The 25749-nt window shown below is 34.5% G+C and overlaps 1 protein-coding gene across 1 annotated transcript; it reads left to right on the top strand.

Moving 5' to 3' along the window:
• LOC121980705 (myosin-6-like) lies at positions 1 to 25315 on the top strand. The gene is made up of 39 exons (XM_042532869.1): positions 1 to 542; positions 777 to 905; positions 1153 to 1296; positions 1387 to 1532; positions 1623 to 1779; positions 1887 to 1945; positions 2098 to 2257; positions 3765 to 3914; positions 4000 to 4136; positions 4234 to 4380; positions 4531 to 4632; positions 6268 to 6325; positions 6445 to 6546; positions 9425 to 9462; positions 9555 to 9681; positions 10333 to 10503; positions 10585 to 10716; positions 13925 to 14034; positions 14110 to 14176; positions 15229 to 15406; positions 15523 to 15728; positions 16033 to 16152; positions 17032 to 17130; positions 17367 to 17579; positions 19562 to 19722; positions 19988 to 20093; positions 20179 to 20217; positions 20306 to 20389; positions 20473 to 20643; positions 22354 to 22509; positions 22635 to 22814; positions 23489 to 23617; positions 23695 to 23765; positions 23844 to 23943; positions 24025 to 24081; positions 24456 to 24512; positions 24619 to 24699; positions 24866 to 24945; positions 25091 to 25315. The coding sequence occupies exons 1-39, from the start codon at positions 540 to 542 to the stop codon at positions 25203 to 25205; spliced, it is 4542 nt and encodes a 1513-aa protein (XP_042388803.1). The 5' UTR covers positions 1 to 539; the 3' UTR covers positions 25206 to 25315.
• Positions 25316 to 25749: the final 434 nt, after the last annotated feature.

The following is a 25749-nucleotide window of genomic DNA, read 5'->3' as shown; positions in this document are numbered from 1 at the left end:
GTGCTGCGCGACTTCTTCGCTACGACTCATTTTAACTCATCGGGAGAAAGGAAACGCTTGCGAGTAAAAGTAGGACAAGTTAAGCGACGACACGAAGAAATCTGAGCGGAAATCAAACGATCTTCGCCGTAGCAGCAGGCGAAAGGAGTCATTAGGGCTGCGATCGGAGAAACGGCTGCAAGACCTTCGCCACTCTGACCTCGGCGAATTCCCCTCTCGTTGTTTTTTTATAGGCGCGGTCGTGTAGGACGACACGGACACGACGAGGTTTTCGGATTTTGTGTCCTCATCGGATCTTTTCGAGGTGAATCTTTGGAGTTCCGGTGAGCGGCGAGAAAGAGGATATATGAAATGGCCGTGAGGAGAAATATCTGATCTTTTTTCTGGCGGAAAGTTCGTTTTTTTTCCCCCCGATATTTTGTGGGGATCTTCCCTTGATTGTTTTTGGACATTCTCATTGGTACGATCTGGGATCCTGGAGGTATCGGGCTGAGGGAGAATTAAGAAGATAAGGCGTTCACCTGATTTTAGTGCGCGAAATGGTACGTTACATCGTTCTTGTACCTTATACTATCTCTGGAGATCTGGAATTTGGTTTAGTTTGTATAAGTTTAATGTATGTATAAAGGGTTCCATGTCTGCCTTGAACCAAGGTGGATTGGATGACTGATGAATGCTATTGTTCCATCATTAACTATCCTCTCTGCTGGTTTGTTTACTTACATGAGCTTCACTATTTATATGGTCTTGGATTCATTGTTCTCATTGCATAACAGAACAATCTCAGCAATGCCACAGTAGGGTCAAAAGTATGGACTGAGGATCCTGAAGAGGCTTGGATTGATGGGGAGGCCGTGGAAGTCAATGGAGATGAAGTGACAATCAACTGTACTTCTGGAAAGACAGTGAGTGATTGTGCTCTAATGAATGTTTCTAATTTCACTTTTTTTTTGCTTGAAAAAATACGATTCTGGTTGATTCTCTTGGTTGCATCACATGCTAGAACTGTGAACTGTTCTTTGGTAAATATACATGTGGCGAACACAACCTCCCATCTCTCCATCAGCCTTCTCTTATCCTGTTTGCACGAACATTCTCCATCTTTCCCAATCATCAACTGTGATTTTATGATAATACTGTTTTTCACTCCAGGTTACAGCAAAGTTGAACAATGTGTATCCAAAAGATACTGATGTATCCTCATGTGGTGTCGATGACATGACAAAGCTAGCTTATCTGCATGAACCAGGTGTCTTGCAGAATTTGCTATCAAGATTTATGATGAATGAAATATATGTAAGTACGCATTGGGGACTTGATGTATCTTCGCCATCTTTATTTTATGGCATTTTAGATAGAATGCTAATCTAATGTCCTATTTCTCAGACATATACTGGGAATATACTAATTGCTGTGAACCCTTTTCAAAGACTGCCACACCTATACAATGCCCACATGATGGAACAGTACAAAGGGGCAGATTTTGGCGAATTAGCTCCCCATCCTTTTGCCATTGCTGATGCTGCATACAGGTAATAGTAATACTCTCTTTTTCTCTAGGTTAATGCTGCTATATCTCCTTTCTAGATTATTAATACTTAGATTCTTTATCCTAAATGAAGACGCATGATGATTGATGGAATAAGCCAGTCAATATTAGTAAGTGGAGAAAGTGGGGCTGGAAAAACAGAAAGCACTAAAATGCTTATGCGCTTTCTTGCTCATATGGGTGGTAAAGTGGCAACTGAAACACGGTCAGTTGAGCAACAAATTTTGGAGGTCTGGTACATTGTTATTTTTCTTCTTTGTTATGAATGATTGTTTTTGTTCCTAGAAAATAATGTAAACTTACTTGAATATCATTTATTGTCTTATCTTTGGTACAGTCCAATCCTGTGCTTGAAGCATTTGGCAATGCAAAGACAGTAAGGAACAATAATTCGAGGTAGTTAATCATTATTTCCTCACTCTTTCTCCCTTCCTCTGTTCTCTTTTGCCTTTTTTTTCATCCCTTGGGTCAAAAAAGTGGAAGAAAGTTTGAGGTTGTTGGATTGTTTGTCTTTTATGATGACCATGTTGAATTTCCTACCTTGTCAGTCGTTTTGGAAAGTTTGTTGAGATTCAGTTTGATGAGAAAGGAAGGATTTCAGGAGCTGCTGTTAGAACATACTTGCTTGAAAGATCTCGTGTTTGTCAAATATCTGAGCCTGAGAGGAATTACCACTGTTTTTACATGCTATGTGCTGCACCGCCAGAGGTAATTTCTCATCTAGGTGGCTATTAGTCCTTATAGTAAATATTCATTCAGAGAAAGAGATCTAGTTATTTCTAATAAACAATTATTTGTGTAAAAAGATTGTTTATTAGTTTCTTCTCATATCATAAGATCTAGCATAATGGGAAATTAATCATACAACAAAAAACAGATGTATGTATAACTTGATCAAATTTATGGATATTGTTCCACTATTGTATCACCATGCAAGGCTTAATTTATCATTAATGCTATCTAAGTTTCAGCTCAACATGGAAGAAAACTATCTTATATAGAGCTAATAGATAAAACCACGTAAACTTTGTTGTGTTGCTCACTACTCACAAGAGAACTTTTTTTCCCTTTTTTCATTTCCTTATTGAAGGAGAGTCTTAGCGCAACGGTAAAGTTGTTGCTTTGTGACCTGAAGATCATGGGTTCGAATCCTAGAAACAACCTCTTGCAAAAAGCAAGTTAAGGCTATATACAATGAATCCTTCCCTGAGACCCTGCATGGCGGGAGCTTTGTACACCGGGTTGCCCTTTTTTTTTCATTTCCTTATTGAACCTGTAAAATTTGGTCTTTGGTGGCCTTATGGAGGGTTGCATCCATCATGTTTACTGTGTTCAGATTACTTCTGATTTAACATAGTATATTTTTCCACCTGAAACAACTGGGTAATTGGCCTCGCACTGTCAAGTATATTTATTTCATGTAAGGTCGTCTTTGTTTTGCACTAGTCTTCCTTGCAGAGATTATAATCAGCAAATTAATTTTCATAATCCAACATTTTGGCTGATCTGTTCACTATTTATACATATGTATGTTTTTGCTTCATTCTTTGGTGTATTTCTATTTTAATTTCTTATGCCCGGCGAGAATTGGAATGTTAGGAAAGAGGCTTGAGCTGGTTCATCACAAGTAGTTGTGTTATCTTTAATTTAAATTCTTGAAATGCTATCCAAACCATAAAGCTTACAATAATGGGCTATTGCATATATGCTATTTTCTGTTATGAGGATAAGTTCAAGTCTAAATGGTATCAAACTATGTGATATTGGAGCGTGTCATGTTGTTTTAGTCTCTGTCAACATCAGGTTTGCCTTTCTACTTGATGAAAGAGAGATCGTGTATCTCAAAGTGATACAATAAATCAAGGTTCATTGCACTTGATATTTTACTCCCACACCAGAAACCTATCCAGCATTCAGTCACAAGACGAACTGTCCATTGAATATCTTAAGATTTCTTACCCTCACATTCAATGCCTCTATGTCATAGTTTCATGAGCACAAGTTGTTTGTTACTTACAATTTGCATGCTTACGTTTTCAAGTATAATAAAGCTAAGCGAATTATGGGAATCTTAGCAGAACCAGAGTGAGAAAGAAGTAAAAACAAAAGGATAATGAAGTGACTTGTTCCATTTCTTGTATCAATCTATGCACTCTGATATCATATGATTGATTGGTCAGCTAAGTTTCACTCAGTTGCTGCAATGGATAAACAGGACATTGATAGATACAAATTAGACCATCCTAGAACGTTTCGCTACCTTAATCAGTCAAACTGCTTTGAACTTGATGGTCTAGATGAGTCAGAGGAGTACTTAGCAACTAGAAGAGCTATGGATGTTGTTGGAATTAGCACCGATGAACAGGTACAATTTTATCCTGTTCTTCTCTCAAACATTTTACATTGTTCTATTAATATTTATTTTTATTTTTCATGTGTGCTTTATTCAGGATGCAATTTTCAGCATTGTAGCTGCCATTCTTCATCTTGGAAATGTTGAATTTGCAGAAGGAGAAGAAGCTGATTCATCTGTACCTAAAGACGAGAAATCTTGGTATCATCTAAGAACTGCTGCGGAGCTTTTCATGTAAGCCCACTTCTTATCACATGCCATATTCAGTGCACTATTATATTCTATAAAACAAATCTCTTGAAAAATCAAATCCAATGCTTTTAATTTTTAGGTGTGATAAGAAAGCTCTTGAGGATTCCTTATGTAAGCGGATTATCATAACTCGAGGTGAAAGCATTACCAAAAATTTAAATCCTGAAGCTGCAACTCTTAGCCGAGATTCTTTGGCAAAAGTTGTCTACTCACTGTTGTTTGATTGGTCAGTGTCATTGAATTGTTACAAACTTATGAGAATTACTTGTTAAACTGATGATACATACCTTCCAGGAATTTGTTCAAAATAATCCATATTCATTTTGTATGACAGTTTTATTACTATGCTATTAAGTTTTTTACATGTGTCATGCAGGCTTGTGAATAAAATCAACTGCTCAATTGGCCAAGATCCTGATTCAAAGATTTTGATTGGAGTGCTGGATATTTATGGATTTGAAAGTTTCAAAACAAACAGGTGCTAAGCCGGTATGCTTTTATATTCATCATTGAAGCTATCAAAAAAATTGTCATGATGTGCATCAAGTTGGGGGGTGCTGCATTATGACTACTCAACTGGTTTTTTGTCTTTTTCTATATGCTTCCTAAAAAATTAAGTTCCTCATTAACCCAGTTAAGACGACCAAATTAGCCTAGCCCAAGTATAAATTTGGTTCATCTTTAATTTTCTGGTTATAGTTTCAAATTGATCCTGATTTGGATCCATATGTCCGTAATGTCAACACTTATGTGATGGATTTTCCCAAAATTTAATTAGACTACATTAAATTCCAAAATCCAATAAATTGTTTTGGTTCAACTTAATTGGCAATCTAAAATTTAAAACTAATTACAATGAGCTTTTCGATAGGATAAAAATTTGATATCTAAAAGTGTGTCTCCTCATGAGCTCTCACTAATACTAACTTCTCTCCTTTCCTCCACATAGTTATTTCCTTCCCCCTCCCCATGCACTCCCTATCACATCTTCTCCATCTGAGCATGGAGTTGATCCTGATGTAGATTGTGTCACTCTCAATGTGGGTGGTGTTGCAGGACGTTTCAATGTGGATGCATGGCAATCTTCTACACCACCATAATAAGTCCTATGATCGATTCTGCATCTTATTTGTCAACCCTGTGGCATATAATGATCTAGCTCTCATTCATATGTTGGCAACCTCCGTCACTGTAAATTCTAGTTTGGCATCCTTGTCATATATTCCACCTTGTTGCACAACCCTGACACAGTGGCAGAAACCTACCCTTTCTATTTTCTTTGCCTTCAATGTCCTGCCCTTGTCTTGTTCCCCAATCACCTGTCCTTCTGATCCCTGCAAACTTAGTGCCATCCTGTAAGGCACCAGGAGGAGGACAACAACATCTAGGGAGGATGAACACGTTGCTTATTGAGCCACACTACAACTTCTTTGCTAGGAACTCCATTCCATGTGAAAACTGGCCTCCATATTCAAGTTGGCCCTTGGTGTCAATTGAGTTAGGAAATGACTAGTGGTAGGTAGGATTAGGAAGTGACTCTTTACTGCCAAGTGCAGGATATGGAGCAATGTATGTGCAAAATGGGATATTCTCCCAAGTGGTTTGCTAAAGATTTTAGATTTGGTTCCTTCTATTCTCCATCACTTATCTTCATATGAAACCTAAGCTTCTTGTATTGAAATGGAAGTAGATATTTTCCAGCTTGTTTTTTCTGCCCATATAGCCTACCTCAAGTAGTTGGGACAAACATGGCTTGTGGCTTGACAAGTATTATCTCTCTTTCCTTCACTTAGTATGTGGCCTTGAACATTTATACTTGATGCATATATTTGTTGAAATATGCTTTTGTTTAAAACATATACTTATTTCTGGTCGACATTATTGCCACAGACCGTCTATTTCTCAGGATTGAGACCTCTCCAATCCTGGAGGATAGATATTGATGCAGATTGTGCTGTATATATTCATGTTGGTTGGGACGTAAATGCTCTTCTACCTATAATTGTTGTATTTTCTCTACCTATAAAACCACAAGTAACTAATCATTACTTGTTTCCCTCCTATCTGAGCTTAAGGTCCCTCCATCAGGCTCTAACATGTTTATCATTTGCAGCTTCGAACAGTTTTGCATCAATCTTACTAATGAAAAACTGCAGCAACATTTCAATCAGGTTTGAGCACTAGAATTATCATAAGCTGGATAGCAATTCCTACTTAATATTCTATCGAGAATACAACATTTTTATATCTACAAGATGATAATAGATCTATTTTCCGCTTACTGAAACAGCATGTTTTTAAGATGGAACAAGAAGAATATACAAAAGAAGAAATAGATTGGAGTTATATCGAATTTATTGACAACCAGGATATTCTTGATCTTATTGAGAAGGTTTGTTTTGAGTTTCAACAAAGTTAAAGTTTTTTTTTCAATAAATTCTTTTGGCTTAACTGACATTGTTGAGCAAGCTTCTTTTTTACGTCTGCAACATGCCAATCCATCAATATGTATTGCAAACTTCTTTCTGATAATTTTCCTTCTTTTTTCAATACAAAATTACCCAAGTAAATAAATTGCAATACCACTGTAATGCTTAATTGCTACTGTGTATCTTGTTACAACTTCAATAGTTTGCATAATAGAGATGAGTTGTAAAGGAAAACAATCTCCTTTTTAGTAATGATGATTGCTCATCTCCCATGCTTAACAGTTTATAACTAACAATCGAAAATGTTCTTGAAGTGACTGAAGAATTAGGGGTGTAATCGAGCCAAGCCGAGCCGAACTCTTGGATGTTTGAGTTTGACTCGTTTATAATCGAGCTGAGCTCGAGCTTTATTTAACGAATATATTCATGGCTCACGAGCTTATTCGAGCTTTTATCGAGCCTAAACGAGCTTAATAAATATAAATTATAAATTTAAATATTCATTAAAAACTAAATTATATATTTTTAAAAAATTATAATATTCTTGTTAAAATTTATAATTTTATTCTAATAAATAAATTTAATATATTTATCTATGTTTTTCATAAGTAGAGTGTAAAATCTATAAATTTAATATCAAAACTATTATTTTTTTATTTAAAAGTTGATTCATGAGCATAACGAACATGTTCACGAGCTAACGAGCCGAATATTGTGAAGCTTGAGCTTGATTTGTTTATCTTAATAAGCCTCATTAAACGAGCTCAAACGAGCTTTTATCGAATCGAGCTTCGAATAGCTCACGAGCGGCTTGGCTCATTTACATCCCTATGAAGAATTATGAACTTTAATGTTTTTATTTAACACTAAAAACTAGAAAGAACTACTGTTTGTCAACAATGAACAACAGAAGTTGGAAGAGGCTTTCTAAGAATTTTAAAAATATTGATTTCTATCAAGAATCTATCCCTATCTTCTGGAGGTGGAGAAACCTCTTAACAAGATTGCAAGGCAATCAAACACAATAACAGAAGTAGTAGTGAAGCAATAACAAACAAACAAACTCGTGGATCTATCTAGAAGTCCTGAGTGTGACGACGCTCATCCTGGATCTTTCTGGATCATATAGGCAGAACTTGGATGATCTTTTTCGGGCACAAATTGGAGAGCTTTGACAATGAATTGATTACTGAGCCTCTGCCATTGAGTCTTCTTTTATAAGACTTTATCGATCGACCTATCACCATTATACTGATCCAGATTCGATTTCGCCAAATCAACGCTTGATTTCTGCCTTTTACAGTCGACTCATCCTTCAAATTGGTCGACTAAACCAAAACTTTCCTTGTAGGTTTGATCCGATCCTCTTTTCCGGTCTATTGATCCTCCAATTTGCTTCTCGGTCAGATCGCATTGGGCTCAATCGGTTGATCGAATTTGGGTTCGGTCCACATTATCGGTCGACTGATCTTCTTCTCTCCTTCCAAAGTCAAATCGTATCCATGTTTGATAACCGGTCAACCGAACCTCGACTGAACTAATCTGTAAAACTCTGTTTCCTGCAACACAGAGTTAGTACAAATAGATAATAGAAATAGTAGTGAAAAATAGTATTAGCCACACTATTCAAACCTTGTTTCGGTCGCTCAAACCTACTGGCCACACTTACTTGGAGTTCACTCTCCAACACTTCTCACTACCTAGAGTTTACTCCCCTAGGGTTTTTCCTCCTGCCAAGCATCCGGTCGCCCTTGACCTACTTGGATTTTTCTTTTGCCAAACATTCAGTCATCCTCGACCTGTCTGAACTTTTCCTTTGATAGACATCCAGACTTGCTTGGACTTTTTCTTGCTAAACATCTGGTCAACCTTGACGTGCTTGAAATTTTCCCTTGCCAAGCATCCGGTCAACCTTAACCTGCTTGGACTTTTCCTTTCCTCACTTGCCTACGTCAACCTTGACCTATCAGCACTTCTCACTTGACTACCAAGCATCTGGTCAACATTGACCTGCTTGAACTTCTCACCAATTAATTTCCCGTTGCAGTCATCCAGTCAATCTAGTTGGATTTTTCCCTTGCCTAGGTCAGCCTTGTCAGGACTTCTTATTAACTTAGTCAACCATGACCAAATTTCATTAAATATATTGTCAAACAAATATCAAAACCTTAGAGGTTAATTGCACCAACATGTTTAAGAGCATTATGTGAATTACCTTTTATGTGATGATACACCAATAAGTAGATTTGAGTATGCACTTCAAAGATAATAGGAAATCTATAGAAAACTAATTTACTTAACTTTCAGAATTGGCAAATTTTTACATCACTAATTATTGTAATTAACTTGTAAAATGTCATAATCGATCCATAGTTCTTAGTGTTTGGACTAGTATATGTGCTAGATAGCATGTTGTAATACACGGAACACCATGTCATACTTGATGTGTACTGGTATGCTAGGATTTGAGACATTGACGGTCTATTTTCTTATACTAAATTAGTTTTCTTTAAATATTAATTAGAGTTTACATATTTTGTAGCAATGATCGGGAAATAAAGAACTGTACTAATTAACAAAATTCTAGATACACCTGTGCATATTTATTGTTGTATGTGTAATTTCTACACTAAAACAAGATAAAATTTATTTAAGTATAAATGATGATATAGTAGGGGATAAAGTCCAATGGTGTAAAAGAATCCATATAGCCAACCCTACCCGGTGGGCTAAAGCTTGGTTGTTGTTGTTGTAATTTCCACACTAATTGCACTTTGTTATACTGTAAATTAAATTTTCAGTATAACAGTATATTTCCACTCTTCATTGAACAATTTTCAGAAACCAGGTGGAATAATTGCTCTTCTGGATGAAGCTTGGTATGTATGATATTACCACTCCAATATTTCCATTTTATTACAGTTAATATTTTCCAGATTTATCAGCAACTGATGTATATTCCTTTTTATAGTATGATGCCAAGGTCAACCCATGAAACATTTGCTGAGAAGTTGTATCAAACATTTAAGAATCACCAGCGGTTCACAAAGCCTAAATTTTCACGCTCCGACTTTACAATCCGTCATTATGCTGGTGATGTAAGTTGACAATCTCTGTTTGGCTGAACCATCCAAATCCAACTGGACTGACTAAACTAAGAAATTTTTGTTGACTTCTTGGTAGATGGTTCGGCTTGAAATGCAATTTGAATTTTGTTTGTAAACAATATTAGTCTACAAATTATCATTCTTCTACTTCAGTAGTTTATACTTCTATTCCTTTACATAGTAAATACTGGTAGCCATAAGAAAAAATCGCTTTGTTATTTGTGATTTGTACTGTTCTTATCTCTACCTTATTTGTAAGACAGGAAAATAGAAGGTGTGTATACTGAGTAATCAGTATGAGCATTGAGTTGTATGAGTAGACATATAAAGTATAAACCATATTGAAAACTGTATAACACCCAATTATTTTGTTTGATTTCTCTAGTTAGGTGGTTTGGTTTAACTTATCTACTTTTGGATGATATAATTTGTTTGGCCACAACTTTTGAAATGTATCAATCTAGCATAGAGACACTATTTGGCTTGTCAATTTAAATTGTTGAGCATCATTGAATAGATCCAATTTCCACTTGAACCATAGTTCATATTCCACAGTCTAGATGTGATCTCTTAAGTTTCTTTCCTACTTTGAGTATTTCATTGTGTGTAGTGAGGAATATCATCTTCCTTTATATCTTTCAGGTTACATATCAGACAGAATTGTTCTTGGATAAGAACAAAGATTATGTTGTTGCTGAACATCAAGAACTCTTGGGTGCTTCAAGGTGTCCCTTTGTTGCAGGTCTTTTCCCACCACTTGCAGAGGAATCATCCAAGTCTTCAAAGTTTTCATCAATCGGTTTAAGGTTTAAGGTGAAATATTTGTTTTTGTTTTGTTTTCCCATTCTGCTAATATAGAATATATATGTATTACTTGTGCACACTTCTTTGCAGCAACAACTGCAAACATTATTAGAAACTCTAAGCCATACTGAGCCCCACTACGTGCGGTGTGTAAAGCCTAATAGTCTCCTGAGACCAGCAATTTTCGAGAACAGGAATGTCCTACAGCAGCTTCGTTGTGGGGTAATTTTGCATCCTTTTATATTATTGTATATGTGTTTGTTCATATCTACTCCGTGCACAAGTTTGTTTATGCCGGAGTAGTATTTACTTGTAAGACCAAGCATTTTGGATGGATCATACTGCTGGGTAACCCTTGTGAGCACTTCTTTTGTTGCTTTCTTAAATGAGTTTATATTACTTGTGTTGGGAATATGATCAAAGATCATGAGTTTAAAAGATGAAAGATATCTCCATTTGAATGAGGTATTTTGGGTAGAGCCCAAAAACAAATTCATGAGGGCTTAGGCCTAAAGTGGATAATATCATACCATTGTGGAGATATATGAATTATTTTGGTCCTAACAAGTGGTATCAGAGTCATGGTCCAAATTGAGCCATGTGGGTGGAATAGTGGCCTTGAACAAAGGAGGTGAGGCTCCTAGAGGAGTGAACTCTAAGTGAAAAGTCCAAGTAGGTCAAGGGTGACCGGATGCTTGGCGAAAATTTTGGGGAGTGAACCCTAGGTGGTAAAAAGTTCAATCAAATGTTTGGCGGAAATCCTGGGGGAGTGAATTAAAAAGTCTTAGAGGACCGGAGCAGGTCAATAGTGATCGGATGTTTGAGGGGAGGCCTGGAGTTAGTCAATAGTGATCGGATGTTTGTGGGGAGGCCTGGAGTTAGTCAATAATGATCGGATGCTTAAGGGGAGGCCTGGAGCAGGTCAAGAGTGATTGGATGCTTGGGGAGAGGCCGGACCATTCGAATAATGGTGGTCCTTCGTTTGAGGGAAGGATTGTTGGGAATACAATCAAAATCCCACATTGAAAATACATGGAAAAGATCATGAATTTAAAAGATAGAAGATATCTCCATTGAATAAGGCCTTTTGGGTAGAGTATAAAAACAAATTCATGAGAGTTTAAGTCTAAAGTGGACAATATCATACCATTGTGGAGATCTGTGAATTCTTTTGGTCCAAACAACTTAGTTTACTATTCGTCATTTCACTGTCATATGGACTTTAAAAGTAGTTAAAAAATTGGTACTTAACTAGTTTTGAAATCTTGGCCTCCATCTTGTTGAAGAATCCTGTTGCTTTTGTGTGACATGTTCATTCATGTCAAATGGCATGGTAAGAGCATGTCGAATTATAGCCAGAAGTATAATTTACGATTCATATGATACAATACCTTATGATTCAAATATACAACAATAGGATTCTTCATCAAATGTCGTTCCGTGCCGCCCGGCACGAACGGTTTTTACCGTTCTGTCGAGCTGTCGAAACCGGCACAGGAGACGGGGACGTCTCGAGGAGTCGCGGACGCCTCCGGCGGCGCAGGAGGAGACGCGGGATGTCTCCGACAGCGCCGGAGGCGTCGCGGGAAGTCTTCTGCGGCGCCGAAGGCGTCACTAGACGACCTTGTCAGCGGCACCACCCGCCGGATGCTTCCGGCGACCTTCTGGCGCCACCGAATTATTTTATTTAATTAATTTAAACAATTCCTAAAGACCGGTGATATTTCGAACATGCTTTTATAAACCCTAATTAAAGTATCCTAATAAAATATATAAAAAATATATTTAAAATTAAAATAAATTCAATAAATTTTATTAATTAATATTCTGATTTTTTAATGTTTTAAATTTCATTTAAAAATTTATACTATATTTTATTTTGTATTATTTTAAATTTCATTTAAAATTTTTTAAAAATTCTTTAAAATTCTATTTTTTTAAAAAAATTTAATAAATAATATTTATATTCTGATATTTTTTTATTATTTTATATTTTTTTTACTCAATCTTTTTTACTATTTAAAATATATATCATTTAATAAATAAATAGTTAATTTATATAATTATTATTATATATAAAGTAATATCTTATATTAATTTTTATACTTATTACTATAGATAGATCCATTTAATTCGAATTATTGATCTATCAATTTTATTTAAATAAAACTATTTTTAATTATTTTTTCTAACAATGTTAAATTGTTCAATAATTAAAAATTTATACAAAATCAATATACAACTTATTTTTATATATAGACCATAATTATATTTATCTTATAATTATTATATATAAATAAAAAAAAATATCGAAACTATATCGGCACGGCACGATACGATACCGAAACCGTATCGTTCCGGTCTGAAATCGAAACCTCGGTACGAGTCGAAATTTTAAACCTTTGGATTCTTATCATGCAATACAAAACGATTCAAATATACAATAATAGGATTCTTGCGTATGGATTAGAAATGAAAAGTACCATGATAATTCAGTTTAATTCAATAGAATTTGATACAAATATTATTTAATACAATTTTAAAATAAGAAAGAAACTTAAAAGTTAAACTCAATAAGAAATCAAATTAAATTAAATATACTAGAAGTTAAATCAACTCTATTATAAAAGAAAATTAATAAATTTTATATTTTACATTTATACAATATAAGTATAATGGCTAAACAAAGTGAAATATTGAAGATAATTATGACATAGAAGAAAGATCTTCTAAGTATAGACACAGTTAATGATAGCCAATTTGAACTTGGATCCAAGGATGATGAATATGAATAAATTTTGTCACATTTGTACATAAAATGATAATAAAGACAAAATTGATAGCTACTTAGAAGTTTTGTCATGGCTGAGATGATTTCCATTTGAGCACAAAGGTTTTTGATGTAAAAAAAAATTATAAATAAGTTTTCTATAAATTTTTTTTTTAGTTTTTAATCAAATGAAATAAACAAAATTCTTTACATTGTAAGAAATTGAATATGAAAAGTATTTCTTTTACAAATCGACATCAACTTCTTTAATCTATTTTATTATGCCATTAAATGAAATATTATAATGTTTTATTAAAACTATTTTAAATAGAGTAGAATTATGTTTTAACATATATTTTATAATTGTTTATGTGAACCTTACCATTCACAATTTGATGCAACAATAATAACAATCAAGCCTTTATCCTACTAAGTGAAGTTGGCTATATAGATCCTCCTACACCATTGGGCTCGATCCCTAGTATATCCTTATCTATATTCAAATGAATCTTATGTTGATTTATGGATTTGATAATTCATATCAAAATGATTCACTATGTGAACCTCAATGTGACAACCTTAGGTTGCTAGTCTTTTTTGTTAGTATGGTTTTAGAGTTGTACTTACGCACAAGCGCAATTTACTTTCTATGGCATATAGGGTGTGTTGGAGGCGATCAGGATAAGCTGTGCTGGATACCCAACACGGCGCACATTTGATGAATTTGTAGATCGGTTTGGCATTTTTGCCCCTGATTTATTGAACGAGAGGTAGTTGTTGATCTATTTCTGGAAACTAAACATCCTGGCTTATAATTGATTACATATTTTTTTTCTTATGCACAGTGGGAATTTTGATGAGGTAACTGTTACTAAAAAACTGCTAGAGAAAGTGGGGCTCAAAGGTTATCAGGTAAATACAGAAGTTGGCAGTAAGAAACTTGATATTGTATTGTCTCCTTGAAAGTTCCACTTATTTGCAGGTTCATCCAGCATCATATATATGCTCCATACTATTTGTTGCTAACTTTTTATGCGTGCATTTGGTGCTTAATTTTGAACTGCTTTGTTACTTCACTATGCATAAATAATACTGCATGAAAGTTTTTTAACTTACAAACAGCTGCTACACTTTCATAATGAGCAATTGCAAGATAACAGGAATGCCAAAGATTGAACAACAAAAATTCAGGTTAAGTAGCTGGAAAAGGTTACCATCAATGGATAGGTTATCACAAAGGCCAACCTACTTTAATTTTCAGGAATGGGTATATCCACGTTCATAGGAACCATTCTTTACGAAACAGATTGCCGAGAATGTTTACATTTTACTGCATCCTCTAAATTCCTTTTTCAGCTATGTGAATAAAAGATTAAATCATGGTCTCACAGAAGTTATAGTGCCGAATAGTAGTCATATTTTCCTTTTCTAAAAGTGCAGAATGGTAGCCATATTTCAACTCTTATTTAATTTAATATAAAAATTAGATCAAATAGCTGGGACTTGTTGCTTATTTTTCTGTACCATACAATAATTCAATAGTATGGCCAGAAAATAGTCATAAATTCTCTAATCTACTTGTCTTTCACGAGCATTTTACGAATTTGAAAGGATTCTCAGAGACAAAAAATAATGCTAAAAAAATTTCTCATTGTTCTTTCTTTGTCGTTAACCATTATAGTTTCACATTCCATGTTATAAGTATTAGTGGTGGATAGGAATGGTAGAAGATTTTGTGCTTGTTTTGGACTTTTTTCAACACTCTTGAAAATAACTTTTTTCTTAAAAAAGTGCGAATAGATTTGCTCTTATATGTTTTTCTAATTGGTATTTGTAGTGGGTAAATTGTGCCCATTTACTTTGATAGTGGAAATTTTTTACATTTGTCGAACTACATATTCTTGCTAAGATTTACCAGTTTTAATGCTATAACAAATTTTTAATTGTAATGTATGCACTTCTAGATAGGCAAAACAAAAGTGTTTCTTCGTGCTGGTCAGATGGCTGAATTAGATGCTCATAGGAGTGAAGTTCTCGGACTCTCTGCCAAGAAAATTCAAAGGAAAGTACGATCTTATTTGGCTCGCAAACATTTCATCTTACTCCAAAAATCAGCTATACAATTACAGACTGCATGCAGAGGTAATATCAAGCACAATACTTTCATTTGGTTGGTTTACCCCTCTATATTTCTGCATATTTGATGTTCAGAAGGATAATATTATCACACTGAAAGTAAATTTGATCCTCTCTTGAAGGTTGCAATGCACGTCAATATTATGAAAGCATGTGTAGGCAAGCTGCAGCCTTGATAATCCAGGCATATTTTCGCATGCATCTTGCAAGGAAAATGTACACCAACAATTGTCTTGCATCTATTACCATTCAATCTGGTTTACGTGGGATGGTTGCTCGTGAGGAATTTCATTATAGGAAACAGACAAGAGCTGCAACAATTATTCAGGTACAAGAAAATTGTGTTTTACCTGTCAACAAAAATTAGCAATATATATTTCAGTTTTGTTCTATTGGTCTATAAAAAAAAGTGTCACTTCTCAGTTCCATGCCTCCATCCATATTCATAATTAATTTTTCTAGTTAAACATTTGTTTTCTCATGTGTATTTGTTGATCTATCCGATCAACCTATTTCCAGCAGAGGTATTTGTTTACACATGCATATTGGCTGTACACTATAGTTTTGAACAGTACTTATTATCTTTTTCCATGTTATTGTGGTAAGTCCAAATAATGTTCTCCTTTTTCCAGAGTTACTTCCGCAGACACTTAGCATACTTATGCTATTTGAGGCTAAAGAAGGCAACAATCACGATGCAATGTGCTTGGAGAGGAAGAGTTGCTAGAAGGGAACTACGGAAACTTAAATTGGTAATTTTTTTCTAGTTTAAAAATGCGCCTATATGATCTCATATTTAGTTTTGCTTTATTAGATCATGCCACGAGAAAGCAGCTTGCATTTTCAAGTATTTAGAAGCATCTGAATTTCTTGCTTGGATAACATTTGCATAAACTATGTATGCGATACAATTGCAGTTTCATCCCTGAGAATGACTATTTTTGCTTGAAAGGGCATCGTCTTGCATTGGCCCTGCCCAATCCGTGTCAACTTCTTTCTTATACTGGCATTTATTGTGCTTGTCCACTATTGTGGATGAAGTGGCAAGTCAGGACACTCTCTCCTCTCTCTCTCTCTCTCTCTCTCTCTCTCTCTCTCTCCATGTGTTTTGCCAACTTGTTTTATCATGTGAATCGGTCGTCCCAGGTTCAGTGTTGAACATTTTTTTTTGTTTTATCATGTGAATTATGCATCATGATGTTTACTCTAAAATTCAAACAAAGGAATCTTAGCCTATCGAACTGTCTTTCCTGTTAAAGTGATTAAAGTTAAATCAGAACCAGGGCCTTATTAAGGAAAAAAAGTTTGTGATTTTAGTGACCTGATAATTTACAGTGATGGTTTATGAATCTATAAAATAGATGAAAAAACTTCAGATTTCAAGTACATAGCAATATGACATATCTTGAGTAGTTAGCACACTGAAGGCTTGTAATAGATAAAGAGAAACTAATGTGCAATTATTTATGTAAGAGTTTAGTGGACAAGTATAGAATATTGGTGTCAAATGTCTAATGTTCTCTGTTATTCAGGTTTACTATAGATGAAAAATCACTTATTTGAGCAAAACATTTGTGCTTGCACATTTTACTATTTTTTGCATCTCCTTACTCTTGTTCTCATGATTTTAGGCTGCGAAGGAAGCTGGTGCACTCCAAGAAGCTAAAAATAAGTTAGAGAAGCAAGTTGAAGAACTCACATGGAGACTACAGCTGGAGAAACGCATGAGGGTTAGTGTGGTGTTAATTTGCAGTATTCTTTATCAAAATTTTGAAAAGCATATGAATATGGTGACCAACCAATGTAGCGGTGCATAAGTTATACATGATATGCTAGCTCTTTATGCGAGCGATAGGGAGAATTCCAAACAATATTTGATAAGTGCATTTTGTGAATGTAATTTATATTCAGAGCAAGTGACTACAGATGTTTAGATCGTTCTCATACCATTGACTTGTATTTGCAGCTTGACCTGGAGGAAGCTAAGTCTCAAGAAATTACAAAGTTGCAAATAGCCTTGCAGGATATGCAACTACAGGTCAAAGAAACACAAACTAAGCTTGTAGTGGAGCAGGAAACTTCCAAGAAGACTGCAGAAAATGCTTCTTTGGTACATGAGGTCCAAGTTATTGATATAGATTTGATGAATAAAGCCACAGCTGAAAATGAGAAACTAAAGGTGAGTTAGATCCCATAGTTGATCCCTCATAAATTCTTCATTTGCCTCTGTTTCTTAGTAAATTAACTTATATCGCTTTCAAGTTGACGCTGGCTTATCTTTTCCAATCATCTCTACTGACGATACTTATTAGTAGGGCTCAGAGACTTCCGTTTACTACTGTCATGTGCCTACTATCCGTATGAATTTGCATACTATACATGAGCATGTAAAGCATCGCTAACTTGGATAAATTTTTGTGTAGCCACACAATTCTACTCTCTGTATTTGTATTATGTAATAATATCTTCTCGATATACTAAGAACAAATAATTTGTACTATGTAAAACTAAAACAAAGAGTTATATTTGCATGTTCATATTAAGAGGATTGAGGAAAGATGTAGAACTAGCAAAGTAGAGTCAGGGAGGGAGATTGATTGGGTCAGACAGTAATTTTTTTCCTTCAGCGGTATAAGTGAATATTACTAAGATTGTAAGTAATGAAATGGATTCTGCTTCATTTGAACATTTGAGTACTCAGTTAATGTTTAATGGCTAAAATCATTGTTGAAACCAGGGATGAGGAAAGCTCTGATGAATATCAAGGGTTATTTTTTTGGTTGGGTTGGGTTGACTAAAAAATATAAAAATGTGAAAAAATGGCCAGAGGTAGTGGTGAGGTCATTTTTACCAATATTGGCTTGGACCACATGAATCATGGGTATGTCAAGTTATGGTCCACTTTGAAAAGACACAATCTTGTAGTTTCTCAAAAGGTACCACTAGTAGTGAAAATCTCTTCAAACTTATAGCCTGAGACTCAACTTCCTGCTAATGCGAGACTAAAGTTGTAAATATTCCTCCTTAGCATTTACTTATGCAGCAATTGTGTATACATAAATTTATCAATTATGATTTGCATTGATAAACATAAAGCGTATGTATGCTACAATAATGACTTGCCTTGTCACACCTTGCTTGGGGCAATCCACCAAGCAGTCAAGTGTTAGAGCAAACTATCTCGCCCCCAGGGCGTAGCGCAGATGGTGGGCGCATGGTATCTCTGGCGTAATGGCCAGGGGTCGATTCTCAGGAACTGACGACCTGGGGTTTACCCCGCCATGCGCCTATGGCATCTGCATGAACCTCCCTCCATATCCGTGGGGCCGACACTAGGGGGGCCGCTAAGGTAGCGGATCTACCTTTTTTTTTTGTTAGAGCAAACTATCTCACCCCATGTGAGTCTCGTGGCCATTGGTATGTCATGAAACTCATGATGATCATGTGACAATTTCTTCGACACCTACTAAATACATTTTATCTATGTGCTTCCAGGTAATTTTTGAAAACTAAATCTAGGCAATTCATTTTGGATTACTGAGAAGACTTTAGTTGCTGTGGTCGTTTCAGAGAAAACTTCCCCATATTTCTATTTTCCTTCAACAACTGTTTATGAAATATTTATATTTGATAATATATATTTTTTCTTATTTTTGTGGAAGGTAAGTATTCTGTGCATAAAAATCAAATTTATTGTATAGAAAAATAATTTTTAAAAAATGATGCCAATGTTCTTTATATGTTCTTTTCGGTTTCCAAAATTTTCTCTAGAAAAGGAAATCTGGTAAAATAGAGCTAGAAAATTTTGTAGGAAGCAAACACACCGTAAATAATCCAAATGGATCTTGCAGCAAGTGCATATTGATCGAGCATCAGGTTAGGTTAAAGTTACAGTTAGGACAATATTTCCATTTTGTAAACTAGGCATTTTTTTTCTCTAATGTAAAATAAAGTAGAACAGATTTGTCTGAATTTACTCTATTCCTTATTTTCTACATGAGTGTTTTATATGCCTTCCATGACAACTAGCCATTGTCCTCTTTGCTCAAGGGTTGGGTAATTGGGATTGGCATTTTGTGGGTGTTGGACCGAGGACTGATGTGATATGCTAGTGTTCAGTTTTTTTTTTGTTCTTGCATAATGTTTTGGTATAAATTTCAGGCTTTGTTGAGTTCTCTAGAAACACAAATTCAAGAAACAGAGAAAAAGTTTGAAGACAAAAGTGCACTAAGTGAGGAAAGACTAAAGAAAATTCTTGAGGCAGAATCAAAGATTGCCGAGTCAGAGGCAAAATTAATTGATCTAAAAACATCAATGCGAAGGTTTCTATATTTTTATTTTTCTCTTAGTATGGCATATGATTAAATTTGAATTTAAGAATCAAGGTACAACTCTGAACTTAATTTCAATCCTTTTCATTTACCAAAAAACAAAAGGTTCGAACTTAAATTCAGAATTGTACATTAATTCTTGGATTAAGTTTGTACATTGAAAAAATAAGGTTTGAACTTAAGTTCAGAGTTGTAGATTGATTCCTAAGCACATTGTCTATCCACAATGGATTAAGTTTGTATGTTCCTACTGCAGTCTTCAAGAAAAGTTGTCTAACATGGAATCTGAGAATCAAGTACTACGACAGCAAGCTTTAATGCTTGCATCTGCAAAAAATATACCTTCTACCACATCAAAACAAGTACTGCATTCTGAATCATCTCCACCATATCTTTGCACGTTTTTTTTTTCTGTGTTTTTCACTTACATGTTGCTATTACTTGCAGAATATGGATAATATTTCCCACCAACTTATGGATCATAAGGTCTGCAACAGACCCATGACATTATCAATCTCTCTTTTGTGACTTCTTCCATGAGTTGACTTGTGTTAATCCTGCATTGTTTTTGCAGGATCTACCAAATGCTCCTCCTCCTATTAAGCACATTGCCAAGACTGATTCAAGGCTGAGGAGATCTTATGTTGACAGACAACATGTAATGAAAATTCTTATGAAGGTTAAATTTATGTTTTCCCATTCTTTTGATAGGACATTTACCCAACTGGCTTTTTCTCTCAGGAGAATGTTGACATACTGATCAAATGTGTGGTTCAAAACATTGGTTTTGATGAAGGAAAGCCTGCGGCTGCAGTGACTATATACAAATCTCTTCTTCACTGGAAATTATTTGAAGCAGAGAAAACGAGTGTTTTTGACCGTCTTATTCAGATGATTGGTTCCGCAATTGAGGTTCTTATTTATGAAAGACAAATTTATATTTGTTTAGTTCCCCAACTACAACCTTTGCTAGTTGATCTGTTTTTCCTGTTAAGCACATGGCTCTCATCTGTGACTACTGGAAGTTAGATTTAAGATTGTTTAGTAAACATAATTTTTTGTGGTAATTTTTTAAATCTTATTTGTAATGCGAGAGAAAGAGTTTTTTTTTATTAGAGATAGCAAAACTAGAATAATAGGAGGAAAAGGAGACACGAATTGGGATATCCAAAAGAAGCTGAACAGCTGGCTGATATGTAAACTTGGGGGTTTGGGGATTGTTTTTTGGTTTTGATATTTGAACCCCCGATCTGACTGTTTTATTTAAAAATAAGTAAAATTCACATTCAACTGTGAAAATATATGATTAGGACAACAAATTGGCCTAATATGGTTTGACTCAACTTGATTTAGTCTTTGTGAAACTCAGATTTGATTTGTAAAAGAACATCTGAAGGTCTCTTTATAATCTAATCTTCTAATATATTTTTGTTTATTTCATTTCCATTTTCCCAGTGGGCATTAGACATCCCAGCAGAGCCTTGATTAGATTTCCTAGTAGAACTCAATTGTTCAGGAATCAATTTTCAGCAGACCTATCAAAATTAAGGAAATTCAATTGATCTAATTTTAGTTAGCTACTTGATACTGATTGCTATGAGTCAGTCCATGAATGAGATGCGTCATAAACATATTGTTGTTGGTAAATGATGAATAAATGCCATCCCATCCTTCCATATTAAATTGCTGTTTTATATAATATATATATATATATATATATATTTCTTGTATCATCCTGGACTTTGCTCCCTTTGATCAAGCAGTTTGAACTTTATGTAGGTAAAACCAATTTTTATGATTGACTTTCTTTTGACAATGTTTGGTTTAAAACATTAATAGACACTTATTTTTGTCACGTGTGCAATACAGAAGTTTTTGAAATTTTGCATGGTAACTGATATTCTGTTAGTTCATACTGATTGAATGTACCCTTTTGGTGATATTTCGTAAGAATTTTAAAGAGCCAAACTATGTTTCCAATTACTTAAATAAAACATTTTTAATTGAATGATCCATTCTGATGGGTAAATCCTTCAAGCAAGGACATACAGTATTTTGAAGCATCTTGTGGTAGAATTTTCTGAAAACATCATTAGGAGATTTTTTAGACCATGATTTTAGAAAACAGGATAGGATCTGGATAGGATGACTACTTGATTAGTTTAAGGGCATCAATTTAATCCATGCAGTCTTTTGTTGTAACTATTTCTTTTTGTTTTATCATTTGGTAGATATTTCTTGGACAATATATTTTTCTTTCTAACTATACATTGAATGGAGACCAGAACTTAATCTAGATTTTCTGGCACTTGTTCTTTTTATGAAATTATTTTGCAGACACTTTTTAGTATCGGTTGGTTCTTCACTTTCTTCTGCAATAGTATAGATATTTTACTTGTGTGGATGTATGTTAAAATAAATTTAGATTTTCAGATACTTAATGCATGATTTTGCTAATGAGTCTGTTTCAGTATTACTGTTAAGTTCCTTTGCTTTTTGTTTTTTTTGTTTTTTGGTATCATCTGATGTTTCTAGTCAGCTACTTCTCTTTTACTTTCTAAGAATTGCTCAACTGTAAGCCCCTTCCCAAAGATACTCAACCCAACTGAATGTGTGACACAGGATGACCAGAGCACCGATCATCTAGCTTACTGGTTGTCAAATTCATCTGCTTTGTTACATCTGTTGCAAAAGAGTCTAAAAGCTTCTGGTGCAGCTGCTTCTACACCACGAGCTATACCTCCAACGACAACATCATTGTTTGGGCGAATGACACAAGTATGCAATTCATCAAGTCTTTCTGTTGCTATGAGAATTCTGTTGTAAATCATACAGGGTTACTGAAACAATTCTTCTGAAATTGTAAAGTTCATCAACTCCATTTCTTATGAAATGTGTTGCAGGGGTTTCGCTCTTCTTCAAACCTTCCTGTGGATGGACTTGCCTTTGTGCGCCAAGTAGAGGCCAAATACCCAGCATTGCTATTCAAGCAACAGCTCTCAGCTTATGTTGAAAAAATTTTTGGGATCCTTCGTGATAGTACAAAGAAAGAGTTGAGCTCATTAATTTCACAGTGTTTACAGGTGATATGATTTGCATTTGTTTCTATGGTTGTGCATTCTTTTAAATTTTTGCTGAGCAGTCACTCATCCCCAAACCAAATCTCTCATTCATACTCAAAACTAAGCTCGTATCGATGGCAAAATGCCAGAGTTTACAACTTCATGCTCTTAATGCTTCCTGTTCATGATTGTAAGCTGTACACATCTTTGATTGCACAGGCCCAGTTTAAAAATCATCAGACATTAGGAAAAGTACAGTTCTATTTTTATTGTTATCATATTCTAATCGCCACTATAATTTGATTATGCATAAATTCCTTGATTATTGTTCTACACTGCCTGTAATTGTTGCACTTGCCCTTGATTCTTCTTGAGCTTCATTACTTGACCACTATTACACATTTTCTAAAGAGGTTCAGTCAGTTTTCACTGCATATACTTTTTGTTTAGGAAAAGGTTTAAATACACTAACTTGATCATTCTGGTATGGCCAGCTCTGGTATACTCAGAGAAGTATAGGAATCTGTACGAATTTGTTTCTAGGAATACAATCTTTTAAATGATACTGTTAGCTCTATCAGATGCTACGAGGACATGACTTTTAATTGCACTCGGAGTGATAAACACGTTTGATGGTGTTTTAATACGTTTAGTACTCACTTTTAATTTGCTGATTGTGAATTTTTAAACTAAAGGTAACAAAGACAGTAAGAGCAAAGACTATGCTAAGAGGACGATCCTTTGTAAGTAACACTCAGAACAGCCCGTGGCAGAGTATCATTGACAACCTTAATAACCTGTTGGCAATTTTGCAAGAGAACTATGTAAGGATTCTTTTGTCATGTATAAATTGTGAATAAATATTTATTCTAGCAATCAGATTACCTTTGTCAATATTTAGGTACCTGAGATTCTTATTCAGAAGATCTTTGTTCAACTCTTCTCTTTCATCAATATTCAACTTTTTAATAGGTGAGATTCCCTCTCTCTCTCTCTCTCTTCTCAAATTAAGTTACATGCCATTAAATTGGAGCGTATATATTGTTCTAGTCTTCTCCTGCGCCGAGAATTTTGCTCCTTTAGCAATGGAGAGTACGTTAAATCTGGTTTGGATGAATTGGAATTGTGGTGCACTAAATCAAAGCCAGAGGTAAGTATTATATATTTATATGCTTGTTTTAGTAAAAAAGTTCTTATATATATCTAAATCTTTTCTGTTTCTAAATTATAGCTTGTTGGTTCATCATGGGATGAACTTAAGCACACAAGACAAGCTATTGGTTTCTTGGTAAGTTAACTTTTTTATACATGGTGGTTTGCCATTCTACATGGATAAGTTTTCTCTTAGATATATGTAAATTCAGCATGTACAATTTTCTTGAATCAATCATTGACTAATATTTATTAGCAAGGACACCATTTCATAGCTTCATGATCTTGACCATAACAATTATAGTTTATCCATTTGATCTATTTCTGTTGTATATTGACTTGATTGAGTTGGGTTTTCCTAGCAAGCACATGTTATTTTTGAATGTGGAATTACCTCCTAGAAACCTATCAAGAAACATTATTTTTGTTGTTTAATTCTCTTATCTACTATTAGTTTGGGGGGAAAAACCAGTCTTGTCTTCATCTGATGGTTCTTGGTGCCATGTGCAGGTAATATTCCAGAAGTATAGGATTTCGTATGATGAGATAGTCAATGACCTCTGCCCGGTAAGCTTACTCTCCGGTTTATTCAAATCTATAGGGTGTGCAAGCATTCGATACTAACAACTCAAATATTTGCAATAGTTACTAGTGCTTTTTTCTATTTATGCAGGTGCTTAGTGTTCAAGAACTGTACAGAATTTGCACCCAGTATTATGATGACAAATACAACAGTCAGAGCGTCTCTCCAACTGTAAGTTCAAACAACTAAGTCTTCGATAAACGAAGTAGTACATTATGCATTTCTTTGTTATTGTAATCTTCTTTTTGAACGTTCTTGTAATCTTTTTCAACATCCTTTAGGTACTATCGTCTTTCCATTTCAGAACCAACTATATCTTCCATTCATTCTTCTACAGGTACTTTCTGACATGAGTAAATTACTGGTAAATGATTCCGAGGATGGTGAAGTCACATTTTTGTTGGACGATGATTTGAGGTACAAACGATGTTATACAATATATTGTAGTTGTTTTAAAGTTATAGAGCAATTCATATTAATTAGTTCGAATTTAATATATGATAGTTGTGTTAATGTTATGGAGCAATGCATGTTAATTTCTCTTTCACTTCTCATGATACAGCATTCCTTTCTCACTGGATGAAGTTTCAACCTCCGTGCACGACAAGGATTTACTCGATGTCAAACCACCCGAGGAACTTCTCAAATACACAGCCTTCCAATTCTTACAAGACTAAAGCTTTGGCAATCCAAGCGTGCATATACTTTTCGATAAACCAAGGAACATCAAAATTCTTTTAGATTATTTTGAGTTGTTTGTGATGAATTTTGGTCCCTATTTCTTGTAGTTCTGGTTCAATTCTTTGTTTGATTTAAAGAAGAAATATCCTTCTTCAGAATAGCAGTTTATTCTTCAGAATAACTTACGATAGAAATATCCTTCTACAGCAATATAATGATTTGATTTCAGTGCCAAGAACAATTGTACAACAAAATATATTCTGAATTAGTTTTGTCGATCCAGAAGAATAAGATATGATTAATGTGAGAGATTTTGAGATCGTTTATTGTCATATATTTATAAGTCAATTAATTAGCTGACTTGAACATCCAAAAATAAAGAAAGAAAAGAAAAGCGAAACGAATTATTAGTTTGATAAATTTTAATGGAATCATTTTTCATAATATAATTTAACTGGAATTTGAAGGAAACTACAATTCTTTCTTCTAATATGATTTAACTGGAAAAAAAAAACAAAAGATTCTTTTATTAAAAAATAA

This window comes from Zingiber officinale, chromosome 5A (genome assembly GCF_018446385.1).
Source record: "Zingiber officinale cultivar Zhangliang chromosome 5A, Zo_v1.1, whole genome shotgun sequence".
NCBI lineage: Eukaryota > Viridiplantae > Streptophyta > Magnoliopsida > Zingiberales > Zingiberaceae > Zingiber > Zingiber officinale.
The sequence above is the reverse complement of the archived record's forward strand: the minus strand, read 5'-3'. Positions and strand labels throughout refer to the sequence as shown.

Bases quoted from the DNA above. Each gene is read 5' to 3' on its own strand.
- LOC121980705 (XM_042532869.1), top strand. The intron at 6,326-6,444 runs GTTTGAGCACTA...TTACTGAAACAG, and splicing joins TGCAGCAACATTTCAATCAG to CATGTTTTTAAGATGGAACA. The intron at 22,815-23,488 runs GTGATATGATTT...TTTAAACTAAAG, and splicing joins TAATTTCACAGTGTTTACAG to GTAACAAAGACAGTAAGAGC.